Source organism: Pyrgilauda ruficollis, unplaced genomic scaffold, assembly GCF_017590135.1.
Source record: "Pyrgilauda ruficollis isolate IOZ18807 unplaced genomic scaffold, ASM1759013v1 scaffold29, whole genome shotgun sequence".
Lineage (NCBI taxonomy): Eukaryota > Metazoa > Chordata > Aves > Passeriformes > Passeridae > Pyrgilauda > Pyrgilauda ruficollis.
This window is the reverse complement of record NW_024524266.1, coordinates 14,872,025-14,898,525: the sequence shown is the minus strand read 5'-3', so window position 1 is coordinate 14,898,525 and position 26,501 is coordinate 14,872,025. Positions and strand designations below refer to the sequence as shown.

General features: G+C 41.2%; 1 protein-coding gene across 8 annotated transcripts in view; it reads left to right on the top strand.

Annotated features, from left to right (window-relative positions):
• The window catches only part of DMD (dystrophin), a 1,148,466-nt gene extending 1,122,437 nt beyond the window's left edge, over positions 1–26,029 (top strand). For 7 of the 8 annotated variants that reach the window (XM_041472370.1, XM_041472371.1, XM_041472365.1 and 4 more), the window contains 5 exons: positions 4,439–4,682; positions 5,466–5,589; positions 9,537–9,629; positions 17,608–17,639; positions 23,549–26,029. In XM_041472370.1, coding sequence (XP_041328304.1) covers positions 4,439–4,682; positions 5,466–5,589; positions 9,537–9,629; positions 17,608–17,639; positions 23,549–23,560 — 505 coding nt within the window. In that variant the 3' untranslated portion in view covers positions 23,561–26,029. The remainder of the gene's footprint in view (positions 1–4,438; positions 4,683–5,465; positions 5,590–9,536; positions 9,630–17,607; positions 17,640–23,548) is intronic. The other variant, XM_041472368.1, reaches the window with a different exon arrangement.
• Positions 26,030–26,501: the final 472 nt, after the last annotated feature.

The window sequence follows — 26,501 nt, the reverse complement described above, 5'->3', positions numbered from 1 at the left end:
CTTCTTTCCCATGCATATCCTGAAACACCCTCCATGTAAACTTTTGTTACTGCCTTGGGATGAAGACACTCCTTTGTACCAGGGCTCATCTCTTGCCACTGCTGAGCTGGATGTGGTGCAGGAGTCGCCCTTTGCCACCTGTGTTGACATAACTCCTGTTGCATACACTTGTGATAACTTCTGCTAACCCAGGTTTAGCTCTCTCTGCTGTTTTACTGTAAGAGTCAGGGCATGCAGTCACTTCTCAGCAGCTCCCAGGAAAGCAGCCACAAGTGATGCCTCAAGTGTCAAGTACCAAGAGGAAGCAGTGCTGTGATACTGGCACCTCATTGTCATTTCTCTTTTTTTCTTCTGCTCTCCACAGTTTCCTGCTTTTTAAAACAGCCCTTTCCTTTTTGCTTTGCTGCTTTTGAGCCATTGATTGAATTCTGACCTCCATTTGGGTTTCAGCTACAGTTTCTGGCCTCCCAAGTATTTCCATCTTGACTTGTTACTTAAATGAAAAAGACTCATTGAAATTGTAATTCTGAGGTTTTGCTTTTGGACAGTTTAAAAGCTCTATTGCCTATTTTGAATTCTTCTGAAATGCATTCTCTAACTTACGAACTAACCTAGCTGTGATGTGGTTCTGACTCAGGTTTTGTCAGCTCCAAGGACCTCTTGTTAGATATTCATTATTTATCTGCTAGCATTTTAAGACCTTGGTGCTTCTGTAGCTTGTAAGTATGACTTCCTTAAATAATGTATGGCTAAGATTTGACTACTAAATAATTTATATTTGTTAAAATGTGAGCAGTTTAGAGAATATTTTCAATGGCTGAAAATGTTTTATTTGAGTTTTAGAGTTTTGCATCCCATGGAATATTGTGATAAGACCATTTCTGAATTCAATAGACAAAAAGCAATCTTGCTATTGAAGGCATTATGACTGTATTGCAATATAAAAGAAAAATCCAGTTATAAAACCCTCTCTAAAACTATTTCCTCAAGAGTGAATGTATTTCAGAGAGAGAGAAGACAAGTTTTTGTTGTCCATCTAAAGCAATACATTACATAGGTTATACAGTAGGATAGGTAGTACTGACTAGGATGTACTGTAGTGGCATTAAATAGAAATAAGAAAGCATGTGGTTCTACACTGACAAAGTCAAAACTTTTTGCAAATAATTAAAATACCTTCCTGCTATTTTAATGAGTCAGGAAATTGGATGTTTCCTAATATTTCAGTTGAATTCTGGTCTTGTATGTAAGAGGAGGACTTCTCTCATGTTCTCTACTCTTCCTCCCAGCTCTGAGCTGTCCTGGAACAAGAACTAAGTAAATGAGACCTCCAGGCAGAGCTATTTGCCATTCCTTGCTTTTCCTGACTTGCAGTGGGAGTGCAGTGGGCGGTGTGCCACCAGGGAAAGCAGACACCCTGAATCTCAAAGCTGCCCTGTTTCAGTGTTCCTTCAAATCTGAAGACTGATGAATGGCCTCCTCACATAAGTTCCTTCTGTACAGTTGCCAACAGCAAGAAAGTGATGCATTTCTAAACATGCTGTGGCTCCTCTTGGTATTTGTTTTGGCATTGACGGGGAACTAGATCTTCTGAGTGTGAAGCATCCTGAGTAAACACTGTCACTCTAGTGAGGGACAGGGGGTAGGTGGTTCAGCTACCATCTTTGTCTGTTTCTTCAGACCACTGATTTTCTGTAGGGAGACGAGAAATAACATGAATTCACAAATTCTCAATTGCCTTTGAGAGAACTACTCAGCAAAAAGAGTCCACTAGGATTTCTGTCACCAGGCAATTAATGCTGCCAGTGATAGATGTGATTCATAATTCATGCACTCTTTACTACTCAGCTCTGTACAGTTGCATAAATCAAGGTTGCACTGCATGCTTCCTATGTCACTTTTCTACACAAATGCCTCAAAGTGTTGCAAACATTATAAATGGAATATATGGGGTTTTCTGAGTATTCTGTTACTGAAGAAGGGATCCTTTTCCCAGTACATGCAGCAGCATTGTTTGTTTGAGACAGCCAGAGGCACCGCAGATCACTCTTATGGCTCTGAAACTATGATGAATCTCAGTTCTCTGGATGGAGGACTGTGTAGATGCAGTTGGAAAGTCAGCAATACAGGTGCACTGGGCAAACCTACATGCATCCTTCAAAATTACATGCCTTTGTTACAAAAGTATTATAGTATTTAATTACAGAACTCCCAAATCTAGACATACCTCTGGTTGGAAAATATACAGTATCTCTCACTTTTTTTTTTCTGTAGGCTTTCAGAAAGATTTTTCATTATTTTTTATCAGATATGAAAGGATTTTTATCTGAATTACTCCCTGGTCCTTACTTCTATTTCAATACCACTGTTACTGGAAGGACTTCTCTATATTGATACAGGAGATAATTGTAGATTTCTTTGTAGCAAGGTATCTGAGTATGTTGTAAGTATGACCAAGTGCATTTATTTAGCTTCCCTTAGGGTGATGTTTTATCTTTTGCTTTATAGCACTTCAAACTTCTGAGTCTGCTGTTCATAGAACATTGCCTGCATTGTGCATCTGAGAAATTCCTCATGGGGTAGTGATATCCCCTATCTACGGACGTGGTGAAAAGCAGCCTTAATGATCATTCCTGTAGAAACTTCAGCCAGCAATAGCACCATGTGTAATGAACATGTTGTCATGTTCATTCCTATTCCCTTTTGTATTTTTATTAATTATTCACCAGTTTGTTCAGCTAGAAGTATCAGAACAGCTTAAGTCAGGCGGAAGACATAACTTACATGACAATATCTATTCCCAGTACAGATAGCCATTTTTTTCTAGATAATTTTCATGAACTTGAAACTCAGTATTTCATTAAAAAAATTCATTGGAAAAAAACCCTCTCTATAGTTATCCCTCTTTGTGTGGGCTTTAAGGAAGGAAATCTTGAATTTTGGAACAGCTCGAAGTTAAAAATTATTAGCTCTTGCTTTTTAATAATTTAAAATTTCTGCAGAGGAGGGATCATGTAGGTCAGACATCCCTTAGAGATCGTGTTGTGGGCGGTGCCACGGGCCCAGGTGAGGACATGTCCATCATGCAGCTGCTGAGGAGCTCAGGGACCTCTGGAGAACAGTCAGTGGCTTGTCTTTGTCCTTGGCATTGCTTTCTCACCCATGTGAAATGATGCATTCTGCTTTAGTTCTCCTTCTGGTCACAATAATGTTCTTTTAGAAGTGTTTTTCTGGGAGGTTTCCTAGGTGCTGTTACACTTCCAGACCAAACTGTCAGAGTGTGTTGTGGTTTGCAGGCAGAACTGGAAAAAGGTGTCTGTTCTCACAACCTCAAATAAGAGCAAGTTTGAAAAAGTAAAATCTGGGTCACTGCTTGTGATGAGTAAGCAGTTACCAGAGCATTGAGCCGTTTTTCCCCCTCTGAGAACCTGTAAAAGAACATCATAGCAACAAAATCCCAGTGCAGTTTGTTAGGCTTCCCTTGCCTATGAAGTTTCTGCTACGAGTTACTATTTTTGTGGTTTTGGACTGTTACCTTTAACAATGCTTCAGTTTCTTACCTTCTGTGCTTTCCCTGCTTGGTACATTTTTTTTTTTTTTTTCAAGTGGAACACTATAGATCATATTAATCTATGGAATGTTTTACTGAAGCAAAATTGGAGTTTTATGGAATAAAAGAACAAGCTTAGCAGTGCCATAAAGTTACAGTGGACAGTAGCACTCTAGGCAGGACCAAGAAGATGAAAATTGTAGCCCCAAAAGCCAGTGCAATTCAGTTCAACAGACCGGGTCACTAATTCTTATCTTCAGTTGATAATTTTAGCCCTAGGCTGGAAATGCATTTGCAGATCTGAAGAGAGGAGAGCGATGTGACCCGAGTGACAGCCAAGTTCTGTGTTTTGCTCTGCCTTTTTGTGTGGCTGCCTCTCCAGTGTTTCTCATCTGTAAAACAGATCAGCCAGCCAGGTGGCACCCGCTTTGGTTTAGTGTTTGTGAGGTTCTGTGGTAGCTCTGAGTCCTCCTCTAGCATTAGTGACCCCTCAGGTGCAGCCATGTGTGGAAGGGAACTGGCAGTGCCACTTCTGCTGGGAAGGATAAAGGGCAGGAAGCTGAGGGAGGGCTGAGCCCAGGACAGACCAGTCCTGGCTTTGGGAGGGTGTCTGGAGCCTCCTGCATGAGGTGCCCTGGGAGGGAATCAGTTGTGAGTTCTGGTGATGCCAAGAGCCTTTAGGCAACTTGAACCACACATCCGTCTAATACCAGATCCGTGCGGATCTGCAAGGAGTGAGCCCACAGGTGTGTGGATTCTGGAGAGGGAAAGGCAGCTGGTGCAGGTGGGTCCTGAAAAGTGAGACACATCACACCACACCAGAGGAAGCGCCTTGTCACTGCCCTGTGCAGGGCCATAAAGCTTTTCCCCCTTGTCACCTCCCAACAGGAACCTGCAGGCAGAGTACGACCGCTTGAAGCAGCAGCACGAGCACAAGGGTCTGTCCCCACTGCCGTCCCCCCCGGAGATGATGCCGGTCTCCCCGCAGAGCCCCCGCGACGCTGAGCTCATTGCAGAAGCCAAGCTGCTTCGCCAGCACAAGGGCCGCCTGGAGGCCAGGATGCAGATCCTGGAGGATCACAACAAACAGCTGGAATCGCAGCTGCACAGGCTGAGGCAGCTGCTGGAGCAGGTGAGTCCTCAGGCATTTCTTCTGGGTCTCTGAGAGTGATTTTCCAAACAGTGTGAGAAGTGTTATCAATAACGAGTGTGGCATTCACATGCCCTGAACATGATTCCTTCGCCCAGGGTTTTTCTCCTGGGAAGCTGAAAGGCAGCAAGAGAGACCTCAGAGAAAAGAAAAACAATTCGTATCTCATTTGCTTCTCCTGTGTTGTGCTCATGTGGAATGTGTTTGGAGATTGTTTACCCAAGGTGATTGCTTGATTGGACTCCGTGTGTGCTGTTTTGACTCATTGGTCAATCAGTGCCAAGCTGTTTCAGGACTCTGGAAAGAGTCACAAGTTTCATTATTATCTTTTTAGCATTCAGTAAGTATCCTTTCTGTATTCTTTAGTATAATATAGTATTCTTTAATATAATATAGTATAATAAAGTAATAAATTAGCCTTCTGAGAACATGGAGTCAGATGCATCGTTCTTCCCTGCCACGGAGCTCACCATGCATTTGCAATAAATGGGAACATACCCAGAAATCATATCTGTAGAGGCGAGTCAGAGGAAAGTACAAAATTGTTTTTGTACAGGCTGCAAGTGAGAATATGGAATCGGGTTTTGATGTTCTTATTTAGTATTGTTCCTTGTTTTATTCAGAATTAAAATGCATTGGCTGCATGGATGAATTTGCTTAAAAGCAGACTGAAAATTGTGTGTATTCATGGAATAAATAAAAATTACAGAGATATAAAGTAGTGAGCTGTTATAGCAATGTCTTACTTTTTTCCTTCAATTTCAGCCACAGGCAGATGCCAAGGTGAATGGTACAACACTGTCATCTCCTTCTACCTCTTTGCAGAGGTCAGGCAGCAGTCAGCCAATGCTTCTTCGTGTAGTTGGCAGCCAGACTTCAGAAACCGTGGGTAAGATAACAAAGCTCAGGTTGTCACAAAAAAATAATTATGTCACATTTTCCAGAAAAAAAATCCTTAAAGACAGAAAACACTTTTCCATTTAGTTGAAATGAAATGAAGTAGATGTTTGCAATGATCTTCAGTGTCATCTGGCTGTTTACACTTTGCATCTTCATTATGATTCAGGCTTTGCTTTTGATCATGATGTACCCAGTAGCTTGGATATTTTGATATTAAACACAAAGCTCAGCCAGGGCTTGACTTCTGAAAACAAGTGCTGCTGAAAAGCTGACTATTCTATTCAAACTGACTTTCAGTTATGAAGCATGACATGACTGATTTAAATGTACATAATATTAATTATGGCTAAGAGACTAAATGTATGATTAGTCATCCCCATGTTAAATGATGTGATCTTATTTTTAATATGTTGTGGCTCAATCAGTAGGATGGAGCTGTCACTCACAGGCAGTGCTCATCTAGTGGCTTTTCTAAGTATCACATCACATGTGATAATGAACATCATAAGAGTTGTGGAGTGAGGTTAAATAATAATATTCTGTAGCTGGAGGTTGGAATTATTATTTTGGTGCTTTTAGTAACTGCCATGTGGCACTTTCCTAATTTCCTGTCTGTTACAAAATTAGTAAGTATTTATTACCAAGTGGCAAGGATTTTCTGCTAGTAAAAAAGCAATCAATCTTTTCACTGTCTTTAAGCAAATGCACTTATATTACTTCAACAAGATGATGTTTCAAGTCTGATGATAATATTCAGCTTCATACAGAGAAATTTATTTTATGTATATTAGTGAGAGCTTTTCACTGCTATTAGTGAAAGTGTCAATGGCAGTGAGAAATTTAATGGGAGGGCACATTCTGCTGTGTCTAAATTGCTGTTGTGGTGGGAAATGTAGCTTTTGAGGAGGCTTTTTCTTCCATTCTAAATGTGAGCAATAATTTCAGCCTATGACAATATCAAACAAGATGGGTTCTGTACAATCTGCAGTTAAAAATGTGAAATAAATAGTACCTCTAGGAATGCTGAGGTTGAAATCCTGGGACTGAGGGTACAATCACAGGTAACAGGAATTTATGGAATAAGTAAAAATGGACCTTTCATTAATCATGTTACCAGTGGGCAAATATTTTGTTTTGTGTGCCATACACAGAGTAGATAAAATATATTAGTAGTGGTGTAATTTGCATCAGCTTTCTGGAGAAATGTCATGAATTTCATCACATAAAATACATGAATTTAAATACAGTTAAAAGAAAAGATAGGAAGATAGTATTTCCCAGCCATCTTATTAGAAGTCTTGTAGTTTCTATTTCATCCTTTAGTGGGACAAAATACAAAAATATGCTTCTTTTAATTTGGGAATATAATAGAAAATTATTCCCACTTGTCTTGTGAGACTGAAATTAATTGATTAACACGGTAGAGTCATATAAGCTGCTAAAACTTTTTAAAGCAAATATTTAGACATTGCTTGATTTTATTTGATTGGTTTGATGGAGCCAGTATGTGGGAGGACAGTGAGATGTTATCAGAAGGATCATACTGAGACTCAGCAGAGCCACACTGTTGGCAGCAGGGAGTGGAGCTTATAAAAAAAATTACTAACCAGGCTAACAAACCACAGCTAATTCAGTTTGTGAGGTGTCCTTTCACACCAGAAAGTTTTGCTTGCGAGGCTCAGAGTTTTCTGGAGCACAGCTTAAAATGCACTTGAATTGTGAAGGGAACCAGAATGGGGGTGTAAATAATGCTGCCATGCAGCAACCATGTGCCCGGGATTGAGGGAGCCATAATTTTTGAGAAAGCCTGAATACTGAGGATCTCAAGGTGCTTCAGGCAATGAGGCAAGGTAGTGGTAGCTTTTATATGTTTCTCTCTTTAAAATTACACCTTAGCTGTTTCTGCATTTGAAAACCCACTGCACTTTTGTCTTTCTGCTTTGCTGAGGAGAGATTGCTGTGAAAGGTGTTCCACCAGCAGTGTTTTGGCAAAAGCAGTGACCTCCTCAAACCCTCAGTTACAAATAGAACCTATTCCTTGTTAACTTGAAGTACACCTGGGCAAGCAGAAATGTTCTGCTTTTCTCCTCATGGCGTCCCAGTGGGAAAGTCCTTATCCTTGGCCTTGCTCCCCCAGCAGCGTAGCAGCAGAGGAGGTTCTCTGAAGTGCATGAGGCAAGAGGCTGTTCTGAACTTAAATTTGTTCATGTACCACCAGAATATTTGAGACTCACTTAGCCCTCTAAACCTTTTGTAGAAACACAAACGGGAAAGGCTGTTCTGGGTAAGGAGACTGAGCTCTGAAGGTGTCTTTACTTCTGTCAAGTTGCTTGGCTGATGTCTTATTTTGTCCTTTACAAGAAAATGCTAAGAAAAAAATAATCCAAATAAGGAAAAAAAATGAATTTTAAATAAAAAATTAGCACATTTTTGATGTAGTGCAGCTTATATCAGCACTTATGAGGACATTTGGAAATTGGTACCTGTCTTCAGTTCTTGGCCAGGACAGCAGAACCACTGCCCTTTTCTTGAGCTCTTTAGGGCCAGGAGGCTTTCTTCAGGCTGGTAAAATCCTCAGCCTGGGTTGAAGCAGCAAGATCTCACTCTGAGTTTTCACCTTGACATTCAGCAAAGGCTGCAAGGACATAGCTTTTGCTAAGACACCTCTGTCAGTGCAGTGCCTGATGTGAAAGTAACTCATGGTGTGGGTTGATTTGTGTGAGCCGAGCACCACTCAAAAGGCAAACACACTGCAAGCAGCCTCAGCAACTATTTTTAGACCATTCATGGAATAAAAGAAGCTGATACAAAGACCATCATTTATATGAATTAAGTGCTTCTTGCAGACACTCTATCCCACTTCTTGTGCTGGAGTGGGAGGAATCACTCTTGGTCAGAATAATTCTTGTTAAACTCCCAGCTTAAATATAGGCAGCCCTGAAATGCTCCTTTCATATCCTTTTTTCTAGGTTTTTCACTGGCGTGGAGCACCTCAGCGTTTAAAGAATGTAAATGTTAACAGAAAATCAAACAGTTGCCTACTCAAATAGGGCACGACATGTTAGAATAAAAGGCCATTAAGTAATTTTCAAAAGAAGTATGTAACTCAGTTATTACAGCAGGCAAAATTGCTTTTGTGTTTTAATAGAGATAAAAGACATCTAGTAAAAAAGGAGAATCTCACTTAAAGTACATACTTTAGGTTTTTCTTTTTCAATATGCTTTATTTATATTGGAAGGCAGGATCTGCATTAAAAACAACATATGGATTTCAGTTATGTGAAACCATGAGCAAAAAAAATCCAGTAAAAATCAAATGTATTGAGTTTCCCATTAAGCTGCTGCCCTATAATCAGGTTATAGAAATTATTCAGTGGCAGAAATGTATTTCGCTTTATTAAACTGCTGCTAAACCCTTTTACAGTACAATTGAGTGTTCTTGGAGCGCCAATCTGATGCAATTAAACTGTCAGAAATATTAATACTGATGCAGATGAGAATCTGGGTTCTACTGATTTGCACAGCTAGGCAAAGCAGTGCCAACATGAACCCAGCTCTATTAGAAAGCTGCTCAACAGCAGCACTCACAACAGCAATTTCTTTTTCCATTAATAGAACAAGAGAAGCTGAAACGAGTGTCATTTATGGAACTAGATGTTCCTAGCAGACATTTGTCCTACTTCTTTTACCAGAGTCAATTTCTTAAATCCCTTTTTATGAATTAAAATAGTGTTAATTGTCTCAAATTCCTCATTTAGTTTCCCTTAGATCCTTATAAAGAAAGAGAACAGTAACAGTCAACAAAATTCACCTTGAAATTTTTATTGTACACTAAGCAGAACGTGTCTGAGTGAACAGCCTTAGCTTTGAGGAGGACTTAGGCAATACAAGCTGTTAGCACAGGCTCTCATGCAGTGCTGTGGATTTGCTTTGCAGGTGAGGATGAGCTGCTCAGCCCTCCCCAGGACACAAGCACAGGTTTGGAGGAAGTGATGGAGCAGCTCAACAATTCCTTCCCCAGCTCCAGAGGTGAGCGCTGCTGCCTGTGGCAGATGAGAGGGAAGAATATAAAAGTGTTTTCTGTTCCTTGATGTTTTCAGGGGGTTGTGTTTTGGTATCAGGCTTTTTTGCTGCTCTTTGTTTTCATTTCAACAATAGCTATAGGGGAACCTGTCTTGTTTAGAGTGGAGGAGCAGCCTGTTCCTCCTTACCTTAAGCTGCCTCTACAGGTAGCCCTTGCTAGATATGTGGGTGAGACAATGCCTTTGTGAGACTCTTTCTTCCCCAAGCATTTTCTTTGCTTCCTTTTTGCCATGTTCCTTTTTTCCCAGCTTTCCTTCTGTCCTTATCCTTCTCTAAGACTGTGGTTTGAAATAGAGTTCTAAGTTATAGTTCTCAGCCATGTAGCCCTCAGGTCCAAGGCACGGAGGGAAACAAGTGGGGTGCTTGTTTGTGCAGCGTGGGCTGCACTTGTTCATACAGCCACAGCCTTTCTTCCAGTGTTTCCATTTCTCTCATCCCTGTTGTTTGCTAAAAATAGGCATTTGTATTACCAGAATTTATTTGTCTAACCTTTTTTCATTTAAGCTCTTTTCTGAGCCCAGAAGAAAATACTTTGCTGCCAAGAAAAATGGCTGAGATTCCTAGCAGGAGATGGGAAGTTTGGGATATTGGCTGTTGCTGTGAAAAGAAGCTCAGCCACTTGGCCAGAGAAAGCCCTGGTATTGCCAGCCTGATAAGTGGATTTCAGGGGGCATAGACTTCCTGCAGGGTCCTTGCACAAGTTTGACACATCACCCAGGGGTTCTTCTTTAGGAGATAAATACTTTTGCCATTGTACTAAACATTCAGTGGAATCAGGTTTTCTCCATCCTTTGCTTTCAAAGCAAGTTCAGCCCTCACTACAAACCATCTGTGAGCAGTGGGATAAAAGTCAATATAAACTGTATAAGATCTCATAATATAGATCAAAAGATGGAATCATTTAGAAAGGTATCGTTGAATAAAGTCTAATACAATAAATTTTCAACTGCACTCAGCTCCACCTCAACATTATGTAAAAAAATCTTATGTCCAGCCCTTGTTTTGCCTAGATAATTGCTATGAGAGACAACAAATTAAAAGTCTTCCTAATATTGCTATGTAGATTAAAATGAATTTATTTTAAAGTTGCTTTGTACAGAAGGTACACAGTGTTTTCTTATTAGTGTCCATCAGTGTAAATATGTTGTACATAGATCCTGCATAGGCACATGTGTCTAGATGTAGGTATCCCATGTGTAAAAATATTCACCAAATGTGATATCTAATTTGTATTCATAGGTGATGACACTGGCAGTGTTTCTTTTTAAAAACAAGCTTCTTTTTTTTTCAGTGAAATAGGAGCAATTTGTGAAACTGAATTTAATGAGAAATTTGAAATAGAGTGGTTCATTTCTTGTCTGGAATAAATAGGTAGAGGTCAGTCTTTAGACATCACCTTCTGCTCACTGAGAATAGAAAATGTTTCTTTATTTTATTAGTGAAAAACACAAAGCTTCATGAAACAAACTAAGAGAATATAAAACCTAGTAGGAAAAATAAGTGAAATCGATAAGATCAGATAATATTTTAACTTTGTAAATTAACCTGTAGCTTCAGATTTTCATTTTCAGGATGCCAAATGTGGTCATTTGGCCAGAGAGAAAGAATGTATTCCCTTATTTTGTTTCTTCATTCAGTAACTGTCTTGAAAACATAATAGATGATCACAAGTATCCACAAAAGGTATTGCAGCTTATGAACTGCTCTGTGTGACCAGCAGCCACGGAGAACAAGAATACTCTCTAGCTGGATGGAGGGCTGTGAGCGAGGAGGGGGCACAGCCTTTGACATGAGAACCCTGAGCCAAGGCACGAGAGGAGCTCCTGGTGCAGCAGCAGGAACAGGCAGAGCCCAGCAGAGCCCGGCTTCCCACGGGACTTTGCTTTTAGGTCTTGGCCAAGGCACTGCCAGGCTGAGCCAGAATCTGCCTCTTCCCCTCCCTTGGGCTGCACAAAAAATTAGTCCAGCTGGGAGAGAAACTTGTTCAGTTTTTTGGGAATTGTACCAGGTTTTGGCTAAAGGGATTAGGACTTCAATTATGTTTCTCTGTTCTGCATATACCTTTTGATGTATTTGCATGAGTGCCAGGTTAGTGCAATTCCTTTTGGCCGAGGTATGGGAATGGTCAGGCTCTCTAAGACATAGTTTGTCCTAAAGCCAGTGCAAGTGGATTTCCATTCATTAGTTGATAGAGGCTGCTGAGAGCTCATGTAAACTTCTGTTACTGAAGTTTTCTTCTATTCCCAATTTAATAATTCAGTTACATTCAACTGGTACCTGCATACACAAAATTTACATTCGACATCCGACGTGCTGCAGCCTCATGCAGACTTTCAGTGTGACATGAAAGATGCTGTGGTCAGGCAGATTCCACAGGCATCAGGCATCTCTGATTTTAAATGTTCAAGACTGCAGGAAGAAGAAAAGGAAGCAGAGCTGATTGGTCTCAGCAAACTCCTGAATCAGGAACCTTTTTGCTGTTGAGAGGTGTAATCTGTATCTCAGATTTCTAATCTTTAACAGAAGATCAAAGTGCAGTTGCAGAAGAGTGAAAGCAGCTTGGCAAAGCAGCTTGAGAAGAGAGCATAATGTTAAGGACTCAGACATGGTGCAAGTGAAATTTTGTTTCTTTCCAGTAAAAGTTGCAATGAATCTCATATTACAGGCGTGAATACCTACCTCAAGCAGGTGTTCAGAAAGAGCAGAATAAACACAAACAAGCAATAGCACATATCTATAAACAATAACTTTTTGTTATATTGATTCTTATTAAGTAGAATTCAGAAATTGTCAGATATCAGAAATGCAGTTGTCCCAGTCTGCCATTCAGAAATAGGTTGTGATAGAGGAGTGAGGGAGCTGGGGTTGTTTACCCTGGAGAAAAGCAGGCTCAGGGAAGACCTTATCACCCTACAAATACCTGAAAGGGGGGTGAAGCAAGGTGAGGCAAGGTCTGTTCTCCCAAGTGTCAAGCAGTAGGACAAGGTGAAATGGCCTTAAGTTGTGCCAGGAGAGGTTTAAACTGGATATTAGGGAAAATTTCTCAGGAAAAGGGTTGTCAAGCATTGGAACAGGCTGCCCAGGGAAGTGTTGGGTCAACAACCATGGATGTATTTGATAGACTAGTACCTGAGGACTTGGTTCGGCTCAGCAGTGCTGGGTTAACAGTTCCACTCAATGGTCTTAGAAGTCCTTTCCAACCATAATGATTTTATGAAAAAAAACGTTTTCTTTGTGGCCTGTAAAAATAAATGTGTTAAATTTCAAGCTAAATGTCAGCATGTCACAGCAGAGGGAGTGGCAGGCCTTTTGAATCAGGGACAGAATTCTGGGTGTCCTGTTGCTATTAGAATAACAACAGTTTGGAGGAGTTCAGAACAATATGACAATAACAAACAGGATTTTGAAGGCTTTGATTGTGAGAAAAGTTCAGAGCTGAGTAAGCAGTGAAGAGAGAAAAGGACTGAATTTCGATGCTTGGGTGCACAGATGTGTAGTTGAGCATATTTAGCCTAAATATTGTCAAAAGCACCTGAAGAGTAAGACTTGCTCACATTGGGAAATAGTTTATTAAAGCAAATAGTGGCTCTTATTTTGGAATTCTGAAACAAGGCAATAAATTGTCACTCACCTGGAGATAGATTCCTTAAAATTATATTTTTCAAGCTTTTGCTGCACAAAGTTGTTTTTAAAAGGGCACCAAGGCTTCATAGCATCATTTTGAATGTATTTTAGAGAAGCACGTGCAAAACAGATGGTGTCACGGACCTGTACAAGCAGACCTCAGATGTAACAATTTATGTATCTTATACCTTTTATAGGGTTTTTCGTTTGTTTGTTTCTTCAGTTTAACCTTTTGGCAGTGTTGGCATTTCCTTAGGAGAGCAGGACTTTCCTGCTCCTTGCACAGCTGGCTGTTGGTGCCAAAAGCTGTTTAATTTCTGGAGAGAGATTCTGCTGAATACCTGGTGATTGCTGTCCTTAAGGAATTTTTCTTTCCTTTTAATCTAAAAGGTTTCCCATCCACTCCTCTTTTACTTTGCTGCTCCCAGCAAATTCACAACTGCTGCAGCTGCTTCAAACAGCTGCTATGCTAACTCAAAACAGATGTCAAAGCCAGAGGTCTGACATTTAGTGGAAATCTACCATTAAATGCCACCTCAGTGGTTTATTTGACCCTGCTCGATAATGGGCCACAGAGGAAAACATTTTCACGCCGTGTTTGTGCCCAAACTACTAAATCTCCAGGGAACTGGTTCACAGTTAGAGAGTAAGATTGGCAGGATTTTCAAAGTCAAATTCATCTCTCCTGCAGCACTGAGGATGGACAAGTTGCACCACTTCAGGTGGCTCTCTTGGTGGACCAGGCTGAGTTTTGCAGTTACGGTTTCATGGCCAATGCATTCTGTGAATGAAGCTCCGAGAGGTATTTAGGGGCAGTTCTTGAACTAACTGAAGCTGGTGAGAGAGCTTCACTGATTTGCAGTGCTGGGCCCCTGCTGGGAGATAGTGAAGAAGTGGGAGCCAAAACTGATTACAAATGAGACCATCATGGTCTCATGAAGAGCTAAGAGGCCATGACATAATGTGAGAACATTTGGACAGAGACTGCTCCTCACAATTTTGCATGATATTGCTTAACACAGTTGTGGTGTGGTGCAGTGAAATTACAAGATCCCACAGCAATAAATGAATGGCACTAAGAATAGCACCCTTTTTTAGTTTTATTTTTATCTCTGTCACATTAAAACACACCAGTCACATTTTCTCCTCTCCCTCGTGCATCAGCCAGGCTCTGTCATGAATGGGACTAACATCCTAAGTGGAACTAGCAACTTTCAGCACTGCAAATAATGCAGTTTCTCTTATTCTGACAGCAGAATGTCTCATGATGCAGACTTTTCTTTTCACACTTTACTGAGTCAGTGAAAGAGTACCCTGGAGTTACTGTACTGTGGAGTATTCTGGAAATACTCTGCCATTTGGGATACCCTGGCCTCTCCTGGATTGTGTCACCTTCTCTGTGCTGAGGTCCTGGATCCCACCGCAGTGAGCCCAGGTCTGAGATCCCTTACTGCTCCCCTTTTGCTCAACAGAACTGACCTGGCTGAGCTCTGCAGATGGGACAGTGGTGGGGTGGACTAGTTTCTTCCCTGTTTTATAATGCCCAGTTCTAGTGTAAACTTGAGAATGTGGTAATGAATTTAATAAAACCTCAATAGATCTCTTTTTTGTTTTGAGAAGAAAGGCTCTTTGCAGACTCAGATCTCCCTTTTGTGCAGCCTGTCCCTTTCCTGAGCTCAGTGACAGGGGCAGTGCAGTAGTTGCTTTGTGCTCTCTGTTTTGACCTGGATCTGCAGAGACTCCTGCATGAAGTTTTTGGTGGTGCCTCTGCTTTCAGGCTTGATGTGGTCACTTGCTGTGTACCTTTGCCTGTGATGCAATGCCATGTAGCTTTCCAAAAAAAAAAAAAAAAAAGAAAAAGAAAAACTAAGAAAAACTCTTCTATTTTGTAAGGGCAGGAAATGTTGATTTGAGCAGAAATAATAGATAATTAGGCACCCATGGATTGCGTATCAGTATTTGGATGCCTTACAGAACACAAATTTTCAGTACTGCAGCAATAAAGAAAGACAATCTTCTTCCTCTGCAATATATGCCAAACCATACTCCTTGCCTTAAAACTTAGAAACAGGCATTCATTCATATGCAAAGAAGAAAATAACGTAAAATCCATTAAACCCTTTTTAATCTTCCTCCAGAAGAAATTAGCTGTTGCTGTAGTACGTGGATCTGCTGCATTTAACAAATTCTAGGGCTGATTACTCACCACAGACTGTCCTCACCAGCTGCTTTGTGTGGTGCTGAGCTACCCCCGTTACCTTTAAATGCATTCATTTTCAAGCAGAATCCAGTCTGTCTCACATAGATTTAAATTAGACACTGTGTTTCTGCAGTTGTAGGTGCTTGTGCAGACAGGAAGGGGTTTTTTAAGAACTCCAGTATTTTGCTTGTAGGCAGTTCCTTTTCTCTTCCTGATCCAAGCTAAACTGTGGACCCAAGCTAATCTCCTGCTGGGTCCCATTCCTGCTCCAGGACTCTTTCAAACCAGGCTGTACAATGCTGAAGTTTCTGCAGTCCTTAAGCTGACCTAAACCCTGGGGCTCTTCCTGAGAAAATGACCAAAGTATGCAATAGATTTTGAATCTTCCTTTCCAAGGATTTTCTGTTACATGATTGATATTGGTGAGATATTCTCATCTCCCCTTTTGGAAAGCATTTTTAGGGAGTTTGTGACTCCTGATAAAAGTGCCAGAGGAGGTCTCAGGCTGCACAGACACATGTGTAAGCCCTAGAAAGTTAGGCAGGCCTGTGAGGTGGAGTCCTCAGAACTGAAGTGACACCTCTCAGCACCAGCACGTGTGGTACAGACATCACTGGAGCTGAGATTTCACCGAGGAGCAGAATAAAAACCCTTGTGCAGAGCATGTTGTTATTGAACCTTTTGCTATCATTTTGAATAGGAAGTGTGCTGCTGGGGAGAGGGAGGGGACTGGAAGGGACTAAAAATTCCTGTTCTGTAAATGGTAACCTCTGCTGTCCAGGCCTGCAGAGGCTGCCCCAGCCCTTTGCATTGCCTGGAGTTTGTGGGAGCTGTGGCTCAGAGCCATACTGTCAGTGATGCCATTCCTTCCTCTGCCCTCTCCTCCTCTCCTGTACTGCCTCTGCTCTGCCTTGCTCTGCTGTTGGTCCTTGTTCTGCAGCTTGTAAAATACCCATAAAGCTGTTTATTGCCTCTCTTCCCTTCTCCTACAGCCTGCCATAGAGCAAAACGCGACAGCAATTAGGTTACTGTTACCCTGACTGGTGTGTTCTCCCTTATGGGTCTGTCTCTCTGCCCAGTGTCCCACACTTCATTTAAAATTGCATCATTTACAGCAGCTCTGGGGCAAAGATCATCCTGCAGCATCTGCTGCAGTGACTTTCTCACCAGAACTGCAAGCCTGGCCTGGCAGAGCTGCCAGCAGTGGGACAGTGACAGTGGGACACTGCTTCCAGAGACAGGGAGACTGTGACTGGCTGTGTGGTGGAAAGGTGGACAAAGGGGTGTTCCTGCTGTTGAGTAACACCTGGCTTCCCTTTTCTGAAAACAAATATCCTATTTGTTTGAGAGAGAAGTGTTTGAGAAGAACCAGCATGATCAAAGTATGGCTTCTGTGAAGGCTTGTTAGGAGCATCTTTGCAGCTAAACCAATTGTTGACTCCATTTCCAAATTAGTACTTGAAAGATACTTTCTCTTTTTTCCCTTTTTTACTTGAACTTTTTTTCTCTTATTTTTCCCTCTGCCCCCTCAGTTCTACCATGCTTACAGGTCAGCACGTTGCAAACATATTTTGCTATATATTTATCCTGAATGTGAGCATGTTGATTCCAGTGTACTTCCGTAGGTGTGAAATATGTGTGTACACATAGGCATGTATATCAATGCATACCTCAGTGTATGTAGGCTACAATACAATGTAAAGTCTCTGGGTAAATTAATTTGACATTGGGGGAAAATGTTTTTACCAGTTACACTGATTGCTAGAAGTACTCAAATTTGCTAATTAGGATGCTCAGAAAGTGAGTTCAGATCTTGTCTGCAGTCCTTATTCTCAGCTGACAGGTGTGTGAGTTGGTGTAAGTAGTTTTCTCAAGTGCTTTTGAGAGGTTAAACCAAGCCACAGGTTACAGAACTGTTGTTGAATAAATCAGCTCAGAATCATCTCTGGATTTCAGTGCACTTTTGGTCTTTGTTTAAGCAGAAATGCATTTTTTAATGTTAAATTTCTAAATGGAAATTGAAGTGTCTTTTACAGTATAAAATTTATGTTCATGTGTTCTTTCTGATAATTATTCCACTTCCTCTCTCTGTTCCTAAAGGAGGAAATGCCCCTGGAAAGCCAGTGAGAGAGGTTAGTGAGACGCAGGCTCACTGCCATGGCTTCTGTTTGTCACAGCTTGCTTTCTGTGCCCAGCATGTGTGTGACACAGCACGGGGTTGCTTGGGTTTGGTGAAGGGTGGGGGTGGTTTGATTTTGCTTTGGGTTTTGTTTGGTTTTGCTGAGTGCATTCCCCATGTGTGCTGTAACAGTGGTGTACCTCTCAACTTTCAGCGGAGACAATGTCAGCTCAGGGGTCTGCATTTTCTTACATGCTCCCAGAGGTGGAAAATCAGGAATGGGGAGGAGAAAATAATACATTGAAATTATGCCTCTGAATGATAAATTTTGTGAGTAAATATGCTGCAGTCACTGACTTACGTTCTGTTGCTCTTGTGTGTAAGCACTACAGGGAGACTGGGGTCTCTTGCTGTTCTGCTTACAAACTCACAGCTGTATTTACATCTCTGTGCCAGTATACCAACCACCATTATTATGATTAAATAGTTTTTTTATATTTCTTTAGAAATACGAGAGTTGAGAGGTATAAGAGACTCAGGTGTTTTAATTTCCTGATGTACTATTGCAGAAAGAAGAATGCTACTAACATTCACCAGCTCCACAGTGTTGCATTCAGCAGTGCAGATGGGCCATGGTTTTCACTGTGCACTTTGGACACGGCTGGTTTGATGCAAAATAGGTTTTGGAATTTGTGAATTTGTGTGTCGCTGCTCATTAACGGAGGAAAGCGTTCTGCACTGTGCTGTCACAGCTCCTTTGAACGCATTTCCAGAGAGCCTTGATTTTTCCTCTGTGAAGCTGCTCTTCACTTGCCAGCCAGACACAGCGTTTGAAAGATGAATTTCTAGTGAAAATTATTATTAAAGATAAAATATTCAGAGACTGCCTGAGTGCAGTTGCAGTAGCTGTGAAATGACCTTTTCTGCACAGAAGACACTTGGCGTGGATGAAGCAGGAATTGAGGGTAACCTGGTTTGCAAATTTCTGCTGGTACAGAGGGAGGTACTCATGGAAACATTCTTAACAGAGCACTATGAACCCCCAGTCACTGACAGGGTGCCCTGGGAAAGGCAGGATTTGTCCTGATGTGGTGCCTTGAAATACAGAGGTTCTCTGCTTTGGCTGTAGGTGCTAGGGCAGGTTCAGCTGCTTCAAGGTATAAGACCTTTGGTGCAGATTAAGTCTGTCCTTGAATAGCAAGTCCTCTTGTATGGATCAAAAAAGGCATCAGCAGACTACAAATCCAGAAATTTAATGGAAAATACCTCAGATTGAGCCCTGCTTGTTCTGAGCTCATATACTCTGGGAACTGTTCTCCCACTTAGCAAAAACAGGTCATTGATTTCCACTATCCTCATTTATATTTATGCATATTACTCAAAAAAAAGCTTTTTCTGCAGAGGGCATATTCAATACAATTAACAAAAAAAAAAAAAAAAAAATTTGGCACGTTCTACTTGATCTGATTCCAGCAGTTTAACCCTAAAAAATTGACTTCAGTGAACTGCTCTGTGCTCTCTGGCTGAGTTTGTGCTCAGTAAAGGTTCCAGAGGGACCTTGGTAACTCGGAGAGCTGAATATAAAATGCAGTTGTCCACCTGCTTATGAAGGATATGAGCTGAGGTATAGAACAGCTTCTGCTTTAGGTGTGAGTCTGTATGTGCAAAGGCAGATCCTGTGGTTTAAAACCCACCTGGCCAGGTTTTGATTCCATTACTCACATTCGGTATTGTCTTTGTGTGTAATCCCGTGGATTTTGTGGCATTATTCAATATGAATAAGGGTATCAAAACCCAAGGCACCAACAGGAAGGATTTTTCTTCTGTCAGGAAAGGGATAGAAATCTCTTCTGCTAGAAAAGGCCCTGTATTGTGTTGGGATTTCTCAATTTACTTTCCATCCGCTCTTTCAAGTCTGACTGTTCCACATTTATTTTTCTGACAAGCTGTAATATAAGATTGGTATTCTGTTACTGTGCCCACACCCATGGGCCTTGATTCCATTAGAGTCTCTGAAGCAAATTCAGCAGATGTGAAACACATCTCTGTGTGGCCAGAAGTGAGGTAGTTAGTGTCTGCAGAAATAGGTGTCTTCTGCTTTCCAAGCAAAGGGCAGCTGTGGATTTCAGAAGTTGAAGTTAATACTGTCCATGTCCGTTTTGAGCTTTACTGCTGCATTTCAAAGTGTCTGCTAGTTTTTTTCTTACATAACAGCACTTTTCAACCTTTCAGTGCCTCAAGCACGGATAATACTTTCTCAGCTTTAATGTTAAAATAAAAGAAGAATGGAATTAATGCCTTCTTTGATAGCATTACTTTAGAAATATGAATAATAATGGAAGGTTCTGATTTTTATTTTTCTAAGTGCTTTTAGGACAGTATTTCTCACATTTGCTTCTTAATTAAAAATGTCAGTGTCCTACATTTCAGTACTAGAGAGGGCAAGTGAGCAGCATTCAGTGGCAGCAGCAGAGCCCTGTGGGAGCAGTGAATTTAAACACTAACTGAGGTGCAAACACGACAGAAGGGTGCCCTCATTGCACATACAGTACCAGGAAATCATCCTGTCCTCTGTTCTCAGCTCTTTGCAGCCTCAATTGACCAGGCTGCTATTCCCATGTCCAAGAGAGGCAAAAATCCTGCTGGCAGTGCAGTGACACCCAGCTGAGGGTCTGCTGGTTGTGTGGCTGGAGCTCAGCCACCAGCTGCTCCTCTGGCCCGTCCTGCCATGCCAGGGCTGTCCTGCACACCACGGTCCCCCTGCTGCTGCTGCTGCATTTGCAGTCCAGTCAGCACAAACTGCAGTCAGCAGTGCTTTGTGGTCATGCTCTGAGCTCTAACCTCAGGTGGCTCTGGAGAAGACACAAGTGTTCAGTTTTTTTGCAGAGGAAATTAAGTCCTGAGCTGGAGAGGGAGTGTGGACGTTGTAGGGGAGAGGGAGCTGTGTGTCCTTAATCACTGCAGCATGCATCTGGGCAGCTTTTGAGGAGGGAGATCAGATTCAAAGCATGGTTATATCAAAAATATGGTATCAGTTAACAGATACAGAAAAAAAAAGTACTATTGGACATTTCTGTAATTTTTAAATATTAAAAAGTACCCAGGGATTCATGGATCCATAAGGACTTCTAAGTGCCTGAACAATGTAACAGTTTATACCGACTGTGGCATACATCTGAAAGGTTTTTTGTGTGTGTTTTTGGTTGAAGTTACTCTTTCCTAGACCTAGCTCTTTTTTAACAGAACAAAATAGTATTAATTTCTAAGGATGCAATTTAGCAGCCTGGGTTGTTCTAAGCCTACAAAAGGGTGATCAGTCTTCCTGGGAATGAGCAGTGTTGAAATCCTGAAGAGCCCTGGAGTTTTCTAGAAACAACAGATCACAACAAATCTGAATGCCAGCCCATCACCCCACGGGCAGCCTCTCACAGCTGGCTACCCAGTCACAGCTTTGCTCTAGTTATACCAGAGGGGAGTGTTCCCATAAAGTCATGGAGTTTAGACAGTTTCAGGTGAGTAAGCAGCTCAGCTGGTTTGCACCAGCATCTCTCATGTGTTCTTGATTTCATATGGCTTTGTCAGATTTTCACTTGTGATAATATAAGTTGCTGGATTGATCTCAGTCTGCGTGATGCCAGTGACAGAGATTATCCCTTACAGCTAAAATAAATGTGGTAGGATACATTTACTTTAAAATAAACTATGTTTTGACCAAAACTTGGCAGGAATCTTTCATACGCAGTTACTTGCCATGCTGATGAGGAAATTACAAGGTTTTGCTTCAGATGAATAGGATGGCTATACATTTATGATGTATGGATGAAACTGCTGATTGATGCATCTGTTTCTTTCCACATTAGTGCAGTTAGCAAACTGTCACCAGATACCAGAACCAAGTATTTTTTTGTATTGCTAATCTGGCAAGCTGTGTCACAGCACAGCTCACTGTCCAGTGGGCAGCTTCCTGAATAGTTCTTGTTTAGATCCAGCCTAGTTTTGTATCATCAATGCTAAATTAAAAAAAAAAAAAAAAAAAAAAAAAAAAAAAAAAAAACCTAAAAAAAATTAAAAAAAAAAAACCCAAACACTCTAACGATATTTAAAAAACTAGTATTTGAATGTAGAGGGTGGTAATAGTTCCTCAGAAGCAAAGAGCTCCTGAGGTTGTTCAGCATGGAGAAGAGGCTTTGGGGAGACCTTCCAGTACCTTAAGGGGGCTTATAAAAGGGAGAGAGAGGGACTTTTATATGGGCAGATAGTTATAGGATGACAGGCAGTGGTTTTAAACTGGAAAAGAGCAGGTTTAGACCAGATGTTAGAAAGCAGTTCTTAACTGAGGGTGGTGAGACACTGGCACGGGTTGGCCAGAGTTGTGGATGCCCCACTCCTGGAAGTGTTTGAGACCAGGTTGCATGGGGTCCTGAGCAGTCAGGTCTAGTGAGTGGCATTCCTGCCCATGGCAGGGAAGTTAGAACTAGATGGTTCCTAAGATCCTTCCAACACAAACCATGCTGAGGTTCTCTGAATAGCTCTAAGGTAGTTTTTTTCTATTCCATAAAAGCTGCTGAACTGAGATCACTCCAGGCTCTGATTTACTGCAGAAATGTCAGCAGTACATGACTAACACAATATACAAGCATTGGGAGGAGGATGGCGAGTCTGATTTTCCCCACAGGGAACGTTCATTCCTGTTGCAGTTGTGTCAGGAGGGGAAGCCACCATGTAGGTGTGCAATGGTCAGTCAGGCTCCTGCTTATTTCAGATAGGGACTGCATGAAAGGTGTATCCTGGATGCCCTGGTCATGTCCTTCCCTCGTTTGGGTTCTCCTTCCTCAAGGACCTCAGCATCCAGACTAATACAAAGCATTTCTGAGAACCAGAGTTGTGGGCAGCTGGCACTGCACTTCCTGTGTTTCTCCAGACAAATATTGTATCACAAGTGCTCCCAGAGAGTAAATCAAACCCCTTCAGGCCAGGCTGATGTGCAGTTTTATTGAGTAATACTTCACTTATAAATGTTCAGTTGCTGGCTCTCTGCAGTGTGGAGACTTCTTGAATTGGAGATCATGTGCACTTTTTTGCATCTAAATAAATCTTTCTTCATGGATTATTTTCTAGCTCCTCTTTTAACTCATTTATGTGTTTGGCCTCAACATCAGCCTGTGGCGATGAGTTCAGTAATACAATTATGTGCTGTGTGGAGTATAATTTCCTTCTGCTTGGTTTAAGTCCTTCTGTCTGCTCATTCCTTCTTGTCCTTGCAAGAAATCTTGAACACTGAGTCCTTGGTTTGTATGCTCATCTTGTAGGGTGGCTAGATCTCAGTCATAGTCCCTCTTCAGTCATATTTTTTCAGGAGGGAGACTCCAGATAATTGTGATAGCTTTGTTTGTGCTGAACTGCTGTCCAAAAAGGAAAGGATGTTTAAAAATGATTGAATGAACTGAGTTGCTTAGTTCGGTCATCATTATATCTATCTTTGCAGGTATCCTGCTGAGATCTCTTGGCTTTAATGATTTAGTTAATTACTGCTGATCTGTTTGTTTCTCTTTTTCTCCTTGATAGAACACTGGATGCTCAAACAGTTGCAGCATCAGTCAAAAACTCTTCTGTGATGTCAATGGACTTAATTTTTGTTTCTTGTGAACATGGATAATGATGAAGCTCCATCACCAGGGGGGAGATTGCTTATTTGCAGGGTGGTTTGCCATAGCAATTCAAGCCAGCGTTGCTGTTGAAGTGTTGCACAAACCTGGCAGCTTTTGCTAATGACAGCCTGTTGGACTCATCCAGGAGACTTCTGGAAGTCTCTCTGGGGACGGCGGCGAGCGGCACGTGGAGAACGACGGATCTGTGAAGTTTTCCTGTCCACATGCTGCCACATCCTCTTTATTTAATGTCCTCTTTGACTTTCTTTTTCAGGCCACAATGTAGGGAGCCTTTTCCACATGGCAGATGACCTGGGAAGAGCGATGGAAACCTTAGTGACCGTGATGACCGACGACAAGGTGTTAGAATAGCAAGATGTGTTTTACAACTTCAGGCGTTCCGCATGGTTTTTATAATATTCATACTACAAAGAGGATTAGACTGTAAGAGTTTACAAGAAAACAAATCTATATTTTTGTGAAGGGTAGTGGTACTATACTGTAGATTTCAGTAGTTTCCTAAGTCTGTTACTGTTTTGTTAACAATGGCAGGTTTTACACGTCTATGCAATTGTACAAAAATTATAAGAGAACTACATGTAAAATCTTGATAGCTAAATAACTTGCCATTTCTTTATATGGAACGCATTTCGGGTTGTTTAAAAAAAAATTTATAACAGTTATAATGAAAGATTGTAAACTAAAGTGTGCTTTATAAAAATAATTGTTTATAGAAACCCCCTTAAAAAAAATCCACAAAAAAATATACTGAGGCAGTGCATTTGTTTAGTTTCATTTCAGCTCTGTAACAGTATCAGAGAGATTCATGTCCTGTGTTCTTTTCCTTGCCTATCAAAAAGAAAAAAAAAAGGAAAGTATTTCCTGCAGTGATACCAGAATGGCCACCTTACATTTCTCATTGGTTTTGTCTGACTAGGGCTGGCTTAGAAAAATAACCAAAAAACCTGAACTTCCAATGAAGGTAGTTATTTTATCTTTCCAATAAAACTAAGAATTACATGACTTACTGTCCTGGTTTTGGACAGCAACTAGCAATTACACAGCTAGTTTGCAATAATTAAATGAAAGAGCACATTATATGACAGAGCCTGCAAAAAAAAATCAATTAAAAAAGAAAAAACTCAGAAGAAAGAAGGAAAGGAAAAAGTTAACAACCATCCTGTGTGCCAGTGTTTCCTCTGCTGACTAAATTCCTGGATAGTTTTAGTAAAGGAACATAGACATTGCCTTACTGGTTTGAACCCTGGGGCGCAGCAGGGCTGGGGACAGCTCTCCCCCCGTTGTCACCTTTGCTGCAGAGGAGAGAAAAGAGGGAGATGCTCCCCCAGCCCCCTGTGGGGTTGGCTTCTGACCCAAAGCACAAGTAGGGTACCCAGAGAGCTCTGTCCAGCTGCCAGTGCTGGCAATGGGCACCGAGATCCTCGACCCTCTGGAAGAGGAGCCCAGAGCTTCCCACTGTCCTGTCTCATCCTGCTGCAGCAGCCGGTCCCGAGGAGCTGTGGTGCTGCAAGCCACCTTTGGGAAAGGCTGTGGAAGAGTTACTGCTGTTCTTGCCTCAAATGGTGATCAGGTGAAGGTAGTCACACTGCTCCATGAATATTTATCACCAAAACAAAGGCCCTGGTCCTTTCTCCTTCCCTGTTTCTCTGTACAAGTAATCCCTGCACAATTAACAATAACTTGAGAAAGAGAGGAGCTGGTAGAGAAATAGATTAGCCAGCTTGACTGCAGCTCTGTGAGAGAGAGGTTTGGGTATGAGGTGCTGTCAGCAAAAGCTTTACCACTTCATTTTCTTAACCAGCTTTTAATTTTACCATAAAATACATAGAAACACAACCATCTGACTTTATATTGCAAGAGTAAAAAAATCTGTTACCTCTTCTTGTATGAAGTGTAATTAAACTTGGGAAAGATTTTATTTTGAATGCTAGTTAACATTGAACATGGCTAGTCATGCTATTTCTACCTCACTTTGGTTTTGTGGTGTTCCTGACAATTATGTATGACAATGTTACATCATCACCACGTGTCCATTGTGTGACCAGGTCTCATTGTTTAAGTAATAACAACAACGTTAATCATTTACAAAAAAAAAAAAAAAAGTACAATCCCCCCCAACCTCTGCTTTCCTAATAAAGAGCTTTTTAACACTTGATTACAATAGGAACCCTCACTATTTCTCATGTCCTTTTTTATCATAAGGTTTAAATTGTGATTTGAGAAAGAGATGGGTTTCTTCTTTTTCTCCCCCCCTATACATTAAACCTTCTCTTCAGAAAAATTACAGAGGAAAAAGAGATTGCACGATTGTTTTCATCAGGGTTTTGTTTTGTTTGTTTTACTTTCTAGATCTTAGTTTTGGAGTGAGTCTGTCAAAAAGTATTTAAAAAGTTGAAAGCTTTATTGCTGCTTTTTTAAGCATAATTTGGGAATTATTTCATATTCCTTATAATGACAAAGTATTAAACTGTAAAACATAATCAGTGTAGTTGAATACATGAATACCATATGGCATGTTATTTCATCGTTACTCAGTACTGGTTTATTACTTGGATATCATAATATATTGTGTTTTAACACCAACACTGTAACATTTACTAATTATTTTTATAAACTTCTGTTTTACTGCATTTTTTCACAACATACCAAATTTCACCAAATATATGCCTTACTATTGTATTATATACTGCTTTACTGTGTATATCAATAAAGCACGCAATTATGTTATATAAAAGGTGCAGGAGTTTTTGTTCAGCACTCACCCACCAATCCTTGCCATACTGCACTGGCCAAACTCCTGCTGGCATCACCTCAGTGCCTCAGCTCTCCCTGGTTTGGGGTTTTCTCCCCTGCTGAAGTTGTGAACCTCCTGTGCTCCCCAAGCTTTTGGGGGTTTGCCAGCCCCACACTTCTTGCCTCATCCCTGCCAGGACCTTCAGACCTTCAGATTGATTCAGTCCAACACTTGATAGTCTCCTTGCCATCAGGCTTAATGTTAGGAAAAGCCTCTTTGGGGCTTTGGGCAGTGTGTGTTCCCATCAGAGAGGCTGATCACACATCTCCCTTATCTAGGAAATGTGTAGGCTTTGTAGACCACTCAGCTGTGTCACAGTGCTGCCTTTCAGCTACCTTTTGGTGGTAGAAATAATGTGGTGAAAATTAATAAAATACAAAGGCAAAGCCAGCATATGTTTGCCCATGATTTC